The 14,477-nt window shown below is 36.6% G+C and overlaps 1 protein-coding gene across 1 annotated transcript in view; it reads right to left on the minus strand.

Annotated features, from left to right (window-relative positions):
• Positions 1–534: 534 nt before the first annotated feature.
• Positions 535–14,477, minus strand: part of FAF1 (Fas associated factor 1) — a 152,853-nt gene continuing 138,910 nt past the window's right edge. Inside the window, exon 19 of the mRNA XM_068198731.1 lies at positions 535–3,064. Coding sequence (XP_068054832.1) covers positions 2,981–3,064 — 84 coding nt within the window. The 3' untranslated portion in view covers positions 535–2,980. The remainder of the gene's footprint in view (positions 3,065–14,477) is intronic.

A 14,477-nucleotide genomic window follows, 5' to 3' on the forward strand; every position in this document is an offset into this window, starting at 1 on the left:
ACACAGCTCCATTAGAAACATCCTCAGCACTCCCACTGAGCTGAAGGGTGCACATGTAGAGAGTACAGAGCAAACACCATGTTCTGCATGGTCTCTATAATGATTTCAAACACCACTGTCAACAGGCAGAAAGTTTCTCCCAAAGCCAGAGCGTCCCCACCTTCACCCCACGAGCAATGGAAGCTGACACATCACACGGGATTCCTTTCAGCAACAGTAATTCCCTAAGACTTAGAACTAATGCATTAATCACCTTAATGGTAATCCATTAATGTGAAGAACCTGAAGATAAAAAGGCAGAATCAGGGATGTGCTCTGCAGCAATGGTGTTACAGTTCTAGGGTAATACTGAATTACAAAATTCGAATGACTAGAGGATTATCCATGGCAGCACAACGTGTGAAGTGAATACCAGGAGAGCAGAAAATGATGGCATAGAATATTAATATTTTTGCACAGGGATTGGTTTATGTCGATGGTGTGACTCAGAAAGGTGACTTGACATGGTTGCTTCTTGAAATCAGGCCCAAAGTATTTAAGGACCAAAATCATTAACGTTTTATTTAAAGAGCGATACACTTGTCTACATTGTGGCAGAATGTTCCCTGTATACTGATCTCAAAATCTTTATATCAGAGGGAAGTAATGCCACCACTTTGAACACTTCCAGTTAATTATCACTAGAACATTTTGATAATGACAGTGTATTTTGCAATATGAACAAAATGAGGGAAAAAATAGTAGAGTTTAGAAGAAAAAAAAAGGCCAAACAACCCTGGGAGCACTGACTTCAACAAGTTCAACAAATATTCAAGCCACATTTAATAACTTTATAAAACTAGTATCAAAGTAAAGAATATATAGTCAAAATACAGAAACCAAGTTGAGTGAGAGAAAACAGCCTGATGAGATCAAACAGAAGTTAAACAGAACAGATTAATATAAACAAGTCAGCTGAAAGGTTGCTTTGCTTCATGAAGGACTATTTCAGCAACTCCTTTCCTCAAAAGCCAACTTAGAAGGAAAAAAAAAATATATGCATCACTTTAAAATCCTGCTGTATGTTTACTGTGATTGTTTGTAGAAACAGCACCACCCCAATTTGCATCCCATGTTAATTTCTTATTTAATAAACACAGTGGATTTTTTTTTTTGCAAGAAAACGAAAGTTCAGAATGAAGCGTTTGCATTCAGCTTTCCATTACACATACATTTATCATTCTGTTGGCTAGGAATTCTTTTATTTGTGAGCTGCAAATTATTAGGATTTGCTTACACTTCTAAACCTTTTGTTTGTCATAGATACTTCACTTCTAAAAGTGTCTGGTGTAGCACTCACTAATTACAGAATTATAAAAGGTAGAATAAGGCTTTGCCTGCTCAGAAATTCGCATTTTTGGTAAAGGTAACAATATATCAGCATCACTAACATCTTAATAATAGGCATACATTTAATTTTATATCACCATCCTTCCAAAGAAAAAAAGAAAGACTAAAAGATGTGTGCAACTGGTTTTAGCATAGTATAAAATTTTCAAATCAGAACTCATTCAGCTACAATAAACACTATGAATTACGTATAAACATAGATGGAAAACAATGTGCCAGGCTTTAAATGAAAAAAAAATAGTTAAGCAGATGATGATCCTGTAGTGCTAATGCACATTGTCCTGCAAGTCCAGAGATAAAAAAAAAGGGGGGGGAAAAATAAAAATTAAAAAAAAGGAAAAGAAAAAACCCCAAATAAACCAGTTTTGATGCAGGTTTGGCATCAACTGCACGTTATGGTCTTAGCCTCAGTATGCTCATTCTGTGGTTGAGAAATTTAAAGTACTAGATTTTTCCATGTCAGGTAGCAGGTAGCTGGTGCATACATTTCAGACAAGAGAACTATGATTTCTTTAATTTGAGATGGGATCAATAATGTATTGTTAATATGTCCAAAGTGTGCAACAATAAGGCAGATTTCTTATTACACCACCCCTTAAAATACCCATTGTTTGATGAACCAAACAAGGTGCTTTAAACCAGCAGAGTAATAGGAGACAAGCAAGTGCCAGAATGAAGAAAAACTGCTAGAATGGAAACTGCCCTTTCTTTCACAAGGAGAAATAAAGAACTTTTGTATCTGGTATTTGAAAGGTTTTTAACAGCTGATATTCAATATCAGCTGATTCCTGAAGTGTTGGCAAGACACCAGGTTTCTGGTACTGGCCATGTCTAATGTTATTTAAATATTCACATCATGCAATAAGCAGTTTCACACTGCAATGTAATGGAAAATACTTCCTAAACTGAATTGGAACTGAGACCCAAAGCAGAACCAGTAAATAAATATCTCGCATATATGTCAAACTATATTCTCCAAACAAAACCTTACATCTTATCAAAGAAGTCAGAAAGTACTAACAAAAATTATATGCTTTCTACTATAATACTGTTAAATTTCCATGGCTGAGAATGTCCCATTAATTTTTTTTCTGCCTTTTTAAATTAGTTGACAAAGTAGAAATTCAAACACAGAAATAAAATGCATATATATGAGAGCACTGGCTCAGTGAGATATCAAATATACAGCATTCTAGTGTCAAAAGTACAGGCAGAAATGTCCAAGATTCCTTGGTGAAAAAGGGGCATTTGAGGAGTAAAAATTCTACTTAACAATCACTCACATTTTAACAGTGCATTAATTATAACAAAAGCTGGATGATAAGTGAGCAACAGAATCATAATGTTCAGTGTTCATAGCAGAACTTTATCCTCTGCTCATTTAAATGAGGTCGGAAACATATACTCATGTATGTGAAACTTTAAGTAGCTATGTTTGTTTTTTCAATTTTTCAGGAATCTTGCAAGAGGCAAAACTTGTGACATGGAATTGAGCTGGATGTCAGTACAAGGTGGTGCTCAGAGAAGTCTTCCTCTCGATGCTGTGCCTCTGGCTTATCAAAGGATGATTAGTCCTACAATCTTGTTTGATCTATTCTTTTGCCTCTAGGAAAAGGGTTTCTTGAGGATACAGTTTTACCTCCAGTAATGATTTATTTGGATCCAGCTGGGTCACCTGTAAAGACATGAACACAAAGATATGTGTGAGTAGACTTTTGAATTGTTTATCTTCATACTGCAGACTTTTACTGGGAAGATTTTTGAGTTCCTCTATCAGTGACAACTGAAGCAGTGAGTATTATTTTCCAGGATGCAGACTAAGAAATATATACTGTGTTTTCTGTTGTTGTTACAAGAATTATTTTGTATTAACAATGAACAGAATAATAAAAAAACAGAATCCCTGACATTAATTCCAAGAAGATCTGGTTCTCTACCATAAACTTATGCACTAATCTACTTTTGTAAAAGTCAAGAACTTTTGGAAGGTTTACTAGAACACATGAGTTAAGATGAAAAATAAAACTGCACTCCTAGACAATCATCTTTCAGTCAAACTGATGGCGCAAGCCAACCCAACAGGATCTCTCCATTGAAAAGGGAAACTTTATTTTCCTACTCCCTTTCTTGCTACAAGTCACAGGGTGGAACAACCAGATTCCACTCACTTCAGTGCTTTCCAAACACCTCAATCACCCCAGGCCGGGAGAAAACTGTTTAATTGTGTGGTTATTACACAATATATTTACTAATATAGACAAATTAATGACAAGTGTCCCAGTGTCCTGACATTCAAGTTTACAAGCCAATGCTGTGATATCCTTCAGAATACTGCAAAGCTTCATGTAGAAAGAGGAACCATTTTCTGAAATATTTCCCTTCCATTTTTAAACTTATTTTCCCTGGTGATTCTGTTTTTGGTTATTTTGCTGTGCGAGCACACCAGTTATCAGAAGTCTGCTTGTGACTAATAGATTATTAGTCTTATGCCACAGGTATAAATGCAGATGCATGCCAATAAGCATTTTTTCCAAAGTTAAATTTGTTTCATCTATGATCACAACACGCCACTGCTTTCTAAAAATGTTTTCAGAAAACATAAAGTGTCCAGCACATGAAATGCTATGAATTAATAAGAAATGTTCATGTAATTTTCTTAAAAGCGTAATTTACTAATCCTGTTACCTATTAACAAAAATAGTATTGCTTCTCATTCCCTCCCCCCAACTAAATCAGGCAAACTTGAAATCTATTTGCATTTCTATTGTCTTATTGAATGATTAGGGAAAAATTACAATTTGAACAAATATTCAAGGCTTATCACTTCCTAAGACCATCAAAATCAGTGTAATTTCATCTGACTGCAGCAGATTTTTTTTTTAATGAAATAATTAAAAAACCCAAACCAAACCCAAAAACCAAACAGATGCATTGTTTTTATTCCCAAAGCAGGAACTTATTTTCCTAAACTTCATGTACTGTGGTGAGCTACTGCTAAATGTCTGAAGAGAAAAATAATTTACAAAAACAAGACTCAATTTTAGATTCCTATTATCTACTGTCCAATTATGCATTCCTGCACAGATGCTGCTTGAATTATTGAAAGGTTATTATCTACGAAAGCAAACCTGTTATATAAAAAACAGCCAAAGTAGTGCATTTAAGTTTGTGATTACAGAAGTATGCTAATTAAGTATCTTGTAGCATTTTTTAATGTTTTGGTATTCTGCTACAGTCTGTTACTGAGCAGGGAATGACGTAAAGAGGGGTTTGTGCAATTCACAGCTTCTGAGGCATTGGGCACCTGAGAAAAGCAATTTTCCTTATTTTCAGTACAAGCCTGTATTAATTTAGACATCTTTATTTTCAAATCCTGCAACCATTTTGCTGGGGTTTTTCATTTGCTTTTTTTATTTTGCAAGAAAAGGGAGGGAAGTCATAACATGTCTCTTTTGCACTTGGAAAAAAAAATCCCAAAAGTATGCCTGGGCACAGAACACAACCTTCCAGGCTGTGACCATATGGAAATGTGTTACTCACTTGAGCATAATTCAAGATAACATGTCCTAGTCTAAGGTTTGCAAACTTCCAAGTGCCTTAAATAACAACTACACATGATGCTCCTTCCTCAGTGAGAAGGGTCCTAGGAGCCTTCTGGAGTACCTGCAGCACAAGGACTGTGCAGCTTTTCACCATAATTTCAGTGTGCTGCTTAATTCACTGAGGGACAGCAGAGTTTGCAAATGTTTACACCATTACCCAATTAACTAACAATATGGCTCCTGCATCTGTCAACAAACAAAGCTGTTGTTGCTTTGTTTTAGCTCCTTGGCATTTTCTGTTCATATGGGTCGCCATTGTACTTAATTATCACACCACAACCCTTCTGCAGCTTCTACTTTGTTATTTGTGGCTTGTAAATATGTTGTTTACTACGAAGAATAGAAGCCTTATTAGTGAACACACCTCCTAGCAAAAAAAATGGTTTCTTTTGTAAATATATGAAGTATAAGACCTAAGATGCATTCTAACTTACAGTATTTTAAAACAGAATTAGAAACCAAAGCATGATCTATAACAGAGATCAAAGGAAAGAGCTGTAGCCTGCAAAGGTGTGTTCAGTGCAGTGTTCTACTGATCTCAACCATTTATATTTATCTCATTCACTTATATTTATGTGCATTATTTCATAATGAAAAGTACAGAATGCCTTTAGACATGTATCTGTGTGCCTTGTTTCATTACCATTAGTACAAATTCTGGAGCCCATAGAGCTGACACCCTTTGGCTCTGATGCCATTTCACGATGCTCTTTCCAAAACAGCTCTGCACATGATGTAAGTTACACTGTCCCAAAGCCCTACACCTTTATTTGTTAAAGATTTATTCTATGTTGTTAGCAATTACACAGAAAGCCATTGAAGTATGCTTATATATTGAATCTGATTTCATCTGTTCCACCTTTGTGGCAGAATTAATTCTTTCTCGATTAAGGTTCAAAATTCACCTTCAGTATTAGTTAAAGGCCTTAACAAATGCTAAAGGTACATTTTAATATGTATCTTCAAGTCCTACAATAACTGACTTTCTAAAAGTCATAAGCACTCTAGGAGTCATCTCATGCATCACACTGTGAAACCAGCTGAATGTATTTTTCAAATCTTTTGTGAGTTTGCTAATGCCCAATACTTTATATTATAATGAAACATGAACTAAAACCCCTTGAAAAGAGACTGTAAAGTGTTGCAGGTTTATCCAGTGAGAAGGGTGGCAGAGGAAGAACTCAATGTCCAGAAGGAGAGAGCATAACACAAGTGACAGCAAAATTACTGACATTCAAGCTCACAGAACCCTGTACAATACCATGCAGGTGCTTTCAGGACTGTCTCAAAGCCCTGAACACAGAGAGTGCCCCAGGAGATTTTATCTTCAGGCAAATGACTTTCTGTGCAAACCTGAACACTCCCCTCCCTTCAGGGAACACTCCCTCCAGCAACATGACCAGAGGTGCTACAGGACTTTATTTCTGCCATGTCAGATCTTGCCATTGAGCTGCTTTCACTGAAATAGGTTCAAGCTGATAAACAAAACTTTTATTCCAACTATGGATTCAGTTTTATGGGACCTTAGGTTTTAGTGCACTGGAGCTATGGCTTCATCTGTGGTGATTATTCCAACTAAGCACTAGCTAGTTGAAATACTTCTGTGCCACTTAGAAGTTCAAATTATTTATGACTCTACAAGGCACAAGGTAGTGATGTTAACTCTTATACTCCTCCTGTAAGAATGTAGTAGCTGCTTACACTTCACTCTGAGTAAATTAATTGGGTTTTTAGATCAACCAAAAATGAAAACTAATGCTAGCTTAAACAGCATTTTAATACATTTTTATAGCAAAGTCTTTTTCCTTCTAGAATAACATTTAAGTTATTTCTGTCTTCACCTTTGCTGACCTATCTGTTCTATTACACACTCACATCCTGAGCAGCTGTACTTTTACCACTTACAAGGTGTGGTTCCTTACCCTCCCTAACTCTGTGGGGAAAAGATAAACACAAAAAAAAATGGCTTAATGCCCAGGAAGGTAATTTAAAAATAAAGAATCAAATACACAATTATTATGACACTTACACAGGCAGTAAATATCACACCCTTCACCTTTCTCTCCACCCTAGGACAAGGATCTGATTCCCGAGCAGCACAGCCTCTATACCACTTACACACGCATGAATACATTTAATGAATCTAACGGACAAAGAGTTCTTTTACTCTCTTTTCTAATCCTCCTAAAGTATAAATGCAATAGAAATTACTTAAAGGCACACCTGGTAAAGTACCAGATCTGTTTAAAAAACTATATTTTCAGAGTGACACACAAACAAATACAGTGAATCCTTTCTACCTATTGAAATATCTCTGGGTTACACAGATAATACGTTCAACTTGAGCAACAAACAAAAGTAGAGTTACTTTATAGAAATATATGCAATTAGATTGGGCTTAGTTGAATAAACTTGGAGATAATTTACATCTGAATTGAAGAAAGCCGTCACAAACAAGGAAAAATATGTCATAGTAAAAGACTTGTAGCCTCGATCCAAATACAAAGCTTTAATCCAATACATCACACTGATTTATTTTTCTCAAGAGGTTTTCTAAAAACATATTTTAGATTAAGCATATTTAAAAACACATTTACTAAGCAAAGTAGCAGCTGTTTATAAACCAGAAAATTGTGATGCTGTATCCTCTACTTCGAGCATGGTTCCCGTTTTTCCCTTGGAAAGCCGTGCAGTGCTCCAAGATGCGGCCAACCTTGACACAGAGTCTAAGTTTTCATTGTCTTAACATAATTTATATTTAAAAAAAAAAAAAAACCTGCATAGATTTTACTCAGTGAAGGCTGATTAGCCTTCCTTGCACTACTTGACAGTAAATTAAGACAGCAACTGTGTTCTCCCCTCTTTTCTAAAACACTAAACGTAATGACAGGGTGGTGCAAACAACAAGGATGAGCCCAAACTCACTGTTGCTATATTTGTAGAGTGGCACCTGGACTATCTGGTGCTTTTTAAAAGTTCCAAATGAAATTGCAATTTTTCAGCTGGAATAAATATCTCATATTTGCAAAGCAAAAAAGAAAACCTTAAAAAGCAAAAGCTTAAAAACAAAGGGTTTTTAAGCAACCCTACAAAAATTAATCTTTTTGTCAAAACTAAATAAAGCCCTAATGTTAATGATGTTTTTAAAAATACCAAATTTTTACCCTAATCCTATAGCTTTTTAACAGTGAGTAATGAAAATAATACATAACTGTAGTTTATCTACTTTCCAACAAAAGGCCTTGGGTAGGGCTGTATACACCTGGGTAGCTCTGAGGCAGTTCTGTGCCTTTTTTTAGCCAAGGACCAGAAATTTTGTTTAGTGATCAGTACTTGCCCAAAATATGGCCAAAATACATCCAGTTACCAACACCACTGAACATTTGTTTTACATTTCTTTCCAAGAACTAATCTCACTTTAAAAAATCACTATAAAAAGGCGGCATCTCCCTCTAGCCTTTCAAACAGCTAATTTTCAATGACAACTGATCTGCTCTTTCATTTTGGCAGAAGTGCAAGCACAAAAGTATTTCAATTACGAAAAACCTCTCTGAATAATGTGACTTTTATTGTTGTGGTGCTAATGGTGCTGAAATATTACACAAGCTGCCTTGAGAGCAAGAAGATGGAGCTGGAGTCAGTCGGAGGAGTCACATGCAGGTCCTGACCTGGACATTAATGGTCCCACAGGGGCAACAGCTCTGAGACTGGAGGACTTCAGGCTTCAAGGAGGAGCAAGGTGGTGTAAAGCTCTCCTCAGACTTTCTGTTTTCCTCCCTTCCTTCTTTCTGGTTTGAAATCTTAGATTTATTTAGGAATTCTCTGTGCAGTTTCTCAGAAAAAGAGAAGCTGACAGAAAACCCTGGGCCTTGTCTTTTCCTGACAAGGAAAAGGAAGAGGAGCTCCACTACCTTCTCCCTCATGCTGTTTACCTTGATTTTCCTTGTTGAGCAGAGAAAGTTTAAGTACTGGCACTTACAGATGAGAGCATTTGTATATTAAGCATCCTTTCTGCTGTGCCAGGGAGCAAAACAGTTCATTACTTGTGGGCACTGCTGCCTGTGTGCTTATAGTGAACTAACAATTATCCATGTATTTAATTCTTTTTAAATGCACTAGCTACACAGAAAAAAAATGACATCCCCAGAAATACTACAGCTTTCACTCTGGAGACTGATGAAGAGCTGAAAGGAAGCAAACAGCCACATCCTCTGGAAATTGGAAAACATATAAATACATTTAGTGCTCCAAATGAACTGTAAGAAACTTTGCTTTGCATACATCCCAGAGGGGAATGGATGGGAACACAGCCACTCACAGAAGAACGACCCAGGATTGGATTCATGTGCACTTAATTATAATTGCATGAAAGAACAATCCAAAAGGATTTTTATCACCAGTTCAAAGGATTAAGATGTTCAGATATCACAATGATATCTACAGTATAACATTGTGATTGGTAGATAGGCAAATGGAATAAATAGAGTGCCTAGGACTGCTTTGGTGATTTAGTCTGATGCATTACTTATGCAATTACCAAAACAGCAGGAGATCATTAAATTTTCTGGTAACCAGACACAGCAGTCTTAGTATCATACCAGTACAAAGGCTCTCTATTGGTATTTTAAAATTTCATTTTCTTCCTGCATGGGTCAAAAAAGTCCACAAAATGGATATTAAACATGAATTCTGGAGAAAAAGTACAAAATATCTTAGCCCCAGTTTATGCTGAATAAGGTCATATGCAAGAGCAAAGCTCTACAGCTTAACTAAGGCATCTTCCTGTGAACAAAAACGTGCCTCCCCTGAAATAAATGTTTTGTAAAATGGGGCAGTGCAGAATAAAAGAGCACTTTGGGTGCGAGGGATGTGCACTGAAGGGCTCTTGGGTGGAATACATTAATCCCATGGTTGGCATTAGTCACTGGGCTAACTAATGAGGATGGCTCACGGAGAGCTCGCGCTCCACGTGAGCACTCAGCGCCGGGTGAATGCTTGCTTACTCTAGTGAGCCTGAGTAAAAGAGCTCATCTGAAATGCACACCTATTTCCTGAAACTTGTTAAACATTCCCTGTACTCAAAAAGAGTTGCTGTGAGAGATCACAAACTATACTGATCTACAGAATGTAATTCTACTTCTTTTCTTACATCTGTGAGATGAGATCTCCTTTCAGTGACTTGATACATGAAGGGCTTTAATCCTTCACTTTGGATCAGTCACTTATGTAAAGACACTGGGTCTGAAAAAAACACATCAAGTCTGTCTTTCTTGGAAGAAAACATGGTGAAAAATCTTTCTGTAATATTTACAGAATTTTTTACTACCTATATGGAAATTATATTTCCACAAAAGTAAACATCACATTTCAAGAAACAAAACATACTCAAAGTTCTCTCAGGTGCTGTGACTGACTTAATCAGAGTAAGAATGTTACTTACTCCCTTTTTTAGGTGCTGACCAAAAGACTGTGATACTGTTCTTTTGAGCAACAAACTCGTTAAAAGCAGGAAAATCTGGGAGCTACAAATGCTTCAGTGTCCTTCCCTCTTGCACTTGAGGTTAATCTTTCCAATCCCTCCACTGTTACAAGTGATCAGGAAGAACAGTCAGAAAGCAGGCTTCAAGAGAGGCATGGGAATATGCCAGCCTGGAATGGCCAATTTGCTTAGGCAACTTCTCAGTGTCTTAACTAAACCAAACCTAACTGCTTGAATAAATAAAATAACAACAGATCTTGAAAGGAGAGGAAAGACAAGGGCAGGTAGTATTGACTTAAGGAAAGCTGTTAATGATAGGAGGAGGGACATCTACCTTTGTAGGTGGCTGTGGCCTTGTGTAAACTAGATCAAAGTAAGCACATGACATCACTGACCAGAAATATTTAAATTACGTGAATTAAAAGAGATGACTACTACTTGGTGTAGTAAGAAAGATAAATATCACTAACAGAAATGCCTGGAAAAATTACAGGTATCACATGTAATTCTCAAAAATTTTTGAACCTATCAGAAAAAATATTTCATTCATCTGAAATCCTTCTCTGCTATAAAAAAGACATTCAAGCTACATTCCTGATTTACATGAAATTACTAAAAATACTATAGTGTGTAGCTGTGACACTGCACAAATCCTTTATCACAATAACATCTTTCTTCCATTTTTCTATCAAGATCATGACTAGGGGGAAGAATGTTAAAAGTCAAAGATGGTCCTGGACATTTAACTCTTTCATGAACTATTTAGAGAGTTTACACATGGTCTAATGAGTTTAAAAGTAAGTTATCTGAAGGCAGTAGTTTGCACAGGGTGAAATTCAGAATAATCCTTACAAAGAATAGCTGCCAGAACTCATACACAAAACTGTCAAACTACTTGGCATAACAAAATAAGGACTATGCTCCAACATCACCTTTCTGAGAACATCAGAGGGCAATTCCCTGCTCAGAGGACTCCACAGCAAGTGCTGCAGCTAAACTTACTATCCTGTGGCATTATTTTCACCACTGCGAGCATCAAAGAGGATTAATCTTGCCAAAGCACAGGAATGAAAAAACACATTTGGGTTTGGAGGAATATCTTACTATTATTCTACTCCCATATACTCCCAAAACTATGAATTACTTAGCCCTAAATTTACTGAAATCCTGATTATATCTGATTTAAATTGACATGCAATTTGAGTTGAATTTATTTTCTGCACTTTCAAGGGAGATTTATTGTTTCTGTTTATTTAAACTGCTGTTGAAATTGGTTAATTAAAAGGATTTAAAAAATCTTAATACTCTAAACAGAGCAAACTGGTTCTGAATTATTAAGCAACATTTTAGATGCATTTAAATAACCTTAAGTGACTTAACTGCCACCTGATCCTAAGCTGTGGCTCAGAAAAATAAAATGTGAAATACTGTAGAAGTCTTGGCTTACCAAGGCTTCCAGATACAGTAAATAAAGAGCTTAAGTCTCTAATACCATGTCTGCAGAAGGCATACTCTCAAATACATAACTAATGCTCCACCTCAAGGAAAAATCAGCAGCAGAAATTATAGCTTGCAATTTTGATTTTTCATGAGGAATTAATAAATTCAGTCTTTCAAATATAGCATTTAGAAGGAGGAATCATGCCTGGCCCTTCCTTTCTGACAGACACCACAAAACACTCACAAACATATTAACCCTAGAAGGGTGGCTGAAGCCCAGTTTGGGCAAATTTCTGCACATTCCTCTTATAGTTTCAGCTAGACCTGGTCCACTTCAGCTTCTTGCCTAAGAGGGGTAAATTGCTCACCCTGTAAGAAATTAACAGTTTTAGGCAGGCTTGTGCTCATCACTAGCACTGAAGTAAGGGAGGAACTGAGTATCTGGAGGTCTCCAGGGCACTGGGAAAGGGAGGATCCTGCAGCTGGGAGGTCAAGAGGAGTACCACAGTCAGAGTTTGTATTTAAACTATACATAACATTTTTGAAAAAGTATGTTTGAAAGTATAAGAATTACTTTGCTGGAGTTTTGCTGCAATAAGTCAGAGTTTGGGAAGGCTGTTAGGAGAAAGGGACCGAAATACTGAACTAGAAGGTCGACTGAGCACACTTATACATAGAGTAAGCTCTTTTTGCTATAGCTAAATGTGATTTCTGGAAGACAGGGAACTATAACTCTGAAATCAGCACACACATTTAACAGCACACACATTTGTTCCCACAAAGCCTTTGCAGGTGTATTTAAGAATACAAGAAATACATTCTTTGCATTGAAATTTCTTTGCCAAGAAATACAATACAGCTTTTCACTCCCAAAGATGTGCTTGCCAAGGTTTCCAGAGGCTGGGGCACAAGCTCCCAGCTGCCCCAAGCTCACTTTGTGACACACACTGGTGGTACAAGATGTGGTGCTGAGGTACTGAGAGAGGAGCTGGTTAATATCTAATTTCAGCACGGGTAGAAAGAACAACACAGTCAGTGACAAAGACCCAATAACAAGTCACTGCATGTGCTTAACTGCTTTGGAATGTCACTGCTGCTTTAAAATCTACAAGTAGTGTCTGGAAAAGGTTAATCTGGGTATTTGCTCATGTGTAGAAGTTTGTATTTACAGTAGGGTTATGATACCAACTTTAAGTTAGCTAAGGATATCTGTGTAAGCAACTGGAACATAGGACTAAGAACTAATGAATTTTTATTTATGAAAGATGTAAAAGTACTTCAACAACACTATATCAGAACTGATGGCTTTGAACAGAAGGTAAAAATGTTCTAACAAGTTTATCACAAGAAAATGTTGATCTGGTTGAAGATAATCTCCTTGTTTTGATAAGACAGAAACACTTTTGGGGTGTGTATGTTATTGTAAAGCAGATTAGGATAGAAAAAACTCACAAACTGACTTTATAAAACATGTTTTCATCTTACTGCAGCAAAACTCAAGCAAAGTAATTCAGATACTTTCAAACATATTTTTTTCAAAAATGTTATGTATAGTTTAAATACAGATATTTTAAATACTCCTGTTTTCTGAAGCACAAGCATTCCAAGTGCTCTGTCCTTGTAGCACAGATTTCCATTCATGTTGACAACATACCATACAGCAGAAGGGTCTTGATAACTTACAGTGTATTTTTAAGTGACTACAGACCACAAAGCCCAAGGCAATGAATATATACTTTGACTGTAGTTATCCAAGCCATTCAACAATGCCTTATTTATTTTTTTTTTAATCTGTCTATGGAGCTCCACGCTTCCAACTTTCCAAACCCGGGGAACATGACAGATGTCATTTACAGTTCTCAGTGGTTAGCAAACCCCTGGGGAATATTTTTTGTCTGTCGTGGCTCTGGTGGTCACAATGGCAACGGGATTCATACGTGGCTGAGTCAATCAGCATGAATCATTTATGTGACTCCTCATACATGGCATTATTAGGTTGGAATCATAGAAAAAAGATGACAGGGTCTTTGCTTCCCACACAACAGACCAACAGCTCCAGACCCTGCCACTAAACTCTCCTTTCTTTGCCTCAGCCTTTTCTCCCTGCCAGTTTCACAGATATACTGACAATACCAGCCTACTCTAATTTAGTGGGTTTTTTTTCTTTTCTACTGTTTTTTAGTACTTGTTCTTATGTGATTCACCTGATAAATTTTTGAGGTTTTTTACAGATGACTAGCATTCATAATGATGATGATGTGATAAGTACAGAAACAGCCAGTGTAAAGTGAAAAACAAATGTAAAAAGTTACGAGTAATATACCTGTAGGGTATTTATATGAAATATGTATTACATCAGAAATAAGTTACAGATGGGGAGGCATGACTTGCAAAATATTTAAAACATACAACCCCATTGTTTAGACTGCAAAACACTGTTTTTCTTTTGTCAAGTACACTGAACCATCAGTAATCCTGGAAACACAGCTGACTTCTAGTCTTTGGTTCCACTGGAAATGTTACTGCATGCTTAAGGAGTAAAGTTAATTAGTGATTAATGAGATTCC

This window comes from Anomalospiza imberbis, chromosome 9, assembly GCF_031753505.1.
Source record: "Anomalospiza imberbis isolate Cuckoo-Finch-1a 21T00152 chromosome 9, ASM3175350v1, whole genome shotgun sequence".
NCBI classification, from domain to species: Eukaryota; Metazoa; Chordata; class Aves; order Passeriformes; family Viduidae; genus Anomalospiza; species Anomalospiza imberbis.